The sequence below is a fragment of the Nicotiana tomentosiformis genome, chromosome 7 (genome assembly GCF_000390325.3).
Source record: "Nicotiana tomentosiformis chromosome 7, ASM39032v3, whole genome shotgun sequence".
Taxonomy (NCBI): domain Eukaryota; kingdom Viridiplantae; phylum Streptophyta; class Magnoliopsida; order Solanales; family Solanaceae; genus Nicotiana; species Nicotiana tomentosiformis.
Genome location: NC_090818.1, coordinates 26,346,341 through 26,349,765, shown reverse-complemented (window position 1 = coordinate 26,349,765; position 3,425 = coordinate 26,346,341). Strand labels below are relative to the sequence as shown.

The window sequence follows — 3,425 nt, the reverse complement described above, 5'->3', positions numbered from 1 at the left end:
GTTGAGTCCACTTAGGCACTCACCTTTACATAGACAGCTGAAATATTTTATTCTTTTGGCATGTTTAAAGTTTTGCATAAGTTTAAATTTCAACGTTACTCTCATCCGAATATGACTATCGCCATCATTGGAACACACAAGGACCTAAGTTAGATGTAGTGATAGTGTAGTAATAAACTTTTTACACTACTAATATATATAGTTTAACGTGGTATAATAAGTTATTTATTATTTACTCTATTAAAGAGTACAAACTAAAGTCCGGCTCAGAGTTACTTAAGTATTATTGTATAGGGTAAAATATGATATGACACGTGGCTGACTAAAAGGAGAACACGTGGAATCCAAGATGGGATGACTAAGGACCGAACACAGTCACTCTGCTTGTCACCGGAAAGGATAATTTTCATAAAGATGTATTAAATGCTCTGCGCCCGACAGCATTTACTAAGGAATGTACTACAGCATTAAGAACGACGGTCCGTTACAGAGAATTTGGCATTTATGTTCACCGTTATATCTTAATCAATGACCCTCATAATTGATATTAAAGGAGGGCACGATCCTAGGACCTTTTTCCCTATACATAGCTATAAATAGTGAGTTGAGTGACCATTGTAAAAGGGGGAGGAATTTTCTAGAAAAACACATAGTATATTTTATACAAAGCTTCATATAATTTTACTTTCTTGCTTTTTGATCTCATCATTGCTTTGTCCGGAAATCGTGTTCATGGAATCACCATCTTTGCTATTTCACCTACATTCTAAGGCTAAGTATTGTATATTTCTTCGATTATTGTATTATTTCAGGATCAAATTAGTTCATTTGTCTAGAAACTACGTATAAATTCATTTGTACTGTTTTAGGGGTAAACAGTTTAGCGCCCACCGTGGGGCCTAGACAGTCGTGCAATTAAATTGATCCTTACCTTTTTTTACTAACGTGTTTTGATTATTTTGTCTTAGAAAAAATCACAAAAATGGCAGATAATACTGTTAACGACGCACACAACCTTGAAATTCGAGGGGATCATCCTCATTTCGAGAACTCAATCAGTGACACCCGTAATGAGGGGAATGACGCCACGCCGGTGCATGACAGACGGTACCCTCGACGGGTTCGGGAGACTACTCCCGATGATGTTGATAAAGAGCATGTAGCGGATGTTGTGAGGGTTCTGCAAGAGCAACATGCAATCATTCTAGGCCATCTCATGCGGCAGGATCAAGTTATGACATAATTGAAGCAGACACTATCGGGGGCCTTGAATAATCCAAACAGACGAGATCCAATTCCTCCTGTTGTTCCCGCAGACCAAACAACGCAGAGAGTCGACAACAACACTCTCAGGGATGAAATTGGCTCCGACAGGGCTGGGGGGAGCAGATCAGGTCTTAACAACGAGAACGATTCATTCAAAGATGAGCTTTTACGGTTCATGAGGGAAGTAAACGCTCGCATAGATCAAATCTCGGGCGCACCACCAGTATTGAAAGGCCCGAACTCGAAGAAGTATGTTCAATTACCATACAAGCCAAGTACGGCACCAGAATTAATCCCGAAGTATTTTAAAATGCCTGAAGTTCCAAAGTATGATGGAACCTCAGACCCACGGGAACATATTACCACCTACACAACGGCGGTGAAAGGAAATGATCTAGTTCCTCACGAAATTGAATTTGTGTTGCTAAAGAAATTTGGCGAAACTCTCACGAGTGGAGCCCTAACTTGGTATTCATTACTGCCCGAGCATTCCATAGATTCCTTTGAGATGCTCGCGGATTCTTTCATTAAAGCTTATGCCGAGGCTAGAAAGGTGAAAACCCGGAAGGCCGACATATTCAGAATCGCACAAGGAGAATCTGAATTATTATGAGAGTTTGTTACCCAATTCCAGAAAGAAAGAATGTTGCTCCCGGCCGTCCCGGGTGAATGGGTAGTTGAAGCATTCACCAAAGGATTGAATTCGACAAGTTCAGACGCTTCCCGTAAGCTGAAGGAGAGCCTGCTTGAGTTTCAAGCAACAACCTGGGGAGATGTTCACAACCAGTATGATTTAAAGATAAGGATCGAAGATGACCAGGTCGGTTCGACATCATTGGCCAAAGGACGGGAGAAGAAGAGAGAAAAATCAAAGGATGACTACGACACAGATAGGCGGACTTCGAGGGGCCGATTTTTTCCCTACGAGCGTACCGAAGGCCCTGGTAGAAATTTTCGAGCAGCAAACAAGTTCACCGTTGACAGAGGGACTGATCGTGGATGAAACAATAGATCACTTCAAGATAAAGAAATGTCGGGGTCTCGAGATCTTTCTTACCCCAGGTTATCAGAATATAACTTTAACGTCTGTGTAGTGGAACTAGTATCAGTCATGAGGAATAATAAAGAAGCACAATTCCCGAGACCTATGTGGTCCGATTCCAGCCAGATGGATTCCAATTTATGGTGTGAATACCACGAGACGAACGGTCAACGGACAGGGGAATGCCGACATATTTGGGAGGAAGTGGCAACGCTATTGAAGAATGGTAATCGTCGAGAATTCTTGAGTGATCGAGCTAAGAATAATTACGGTCGCAATAGAGACAACACGGAATCCTCGGAAGCAGTAAAAGAAACCCTACGCCATATGATCAACATGATCTTTTGGGGAAACGAGATTAATGTGGTCACTTTTTCGGCGGCAAAGAAGACTAAAGTAACGATAACTTACAACAAAAAACTCCAAGAGGACGATATCACTTTCACGAAGGAAGATGCAGACGGATTGTTGTTACCACACAACGACGCACTAGTAATCTCCTTAAATGTGTTAGCTTTTAACACTAAGCGTGTTCTAGTGTATCTAGGAAGTTCGGCTAATATCATACAATAGAGAGTATTAGAACAAGCTAGACTCACCGGAAGCATTATTCCAGCAACAAAACTCCTCGCTGGATTCAACCTTGCGAACATGACGACCCGGGGAGAGATCTTGCTGCTCACGAACGCTAAATGAGTAATGAAAACAACTCTCTTCGAAGTAGTGGATGGTGATATGGGATACAACATCATCTTAGGAAGGTCATGGTTACACGAAATGAAAGTTGTACCTTCGATGTATCACCAATTGCTGAAGTTTCCAACACTCGAAGAAATCAAAGAGATAAAAGGTGACCAACCGGCAGCGAGGGAGATGAATGCAATATTAGTTTCCAGTAGCAAAGGGAAGGAGCGCATGACATAGCAATTACAGGAACCAACGCCTACTCCCGAGTTAGAAGAGGTTATTCCAGGGGCAGAGTCGTCAGAACAATATTAGGTGCCGAGATATTTCCAAGTTCCGGAAAGACGGACGCAACAAAATCCACGGAAGAGGAACTAGAGCAAGTGACATTGTTCGAAAAATTCTTAGAAAGTAAATTTCACTTGGGGACAGA

General features: G+C 41.8%; 1 protein-coding gene across 1 annotated transcript; it reads left to right on the top strand.

Annotated features, from left to right (window-relative positions):
- The first annotated feature begins 2,434 nt into the window (after positions 1-2,434).
- On the top strand, positions 2,435-2,881 carry LOC138895373 (uncharacterized). Its single transcript, XM_070180056.1, has one exon. It carries the CDS (start codon positions 2,435-2,437, stop codon positions 2,879-2,881), a length of 447 nt encoding a protein of 148 aa, XP_070036157.1.
- Positions 2,882-3,425: the final 544 nt, after the last annotated feature.

Bases quoted from the DNA above. Each gene is read 5' to 3' on its own strand.
- LOC138895373 (XM_070180056.1), top strand. From the start codon at position 2,435: ATGGATTCCAATTTATGGTGTGAATACCACGAGACGAACGGTCAACGG.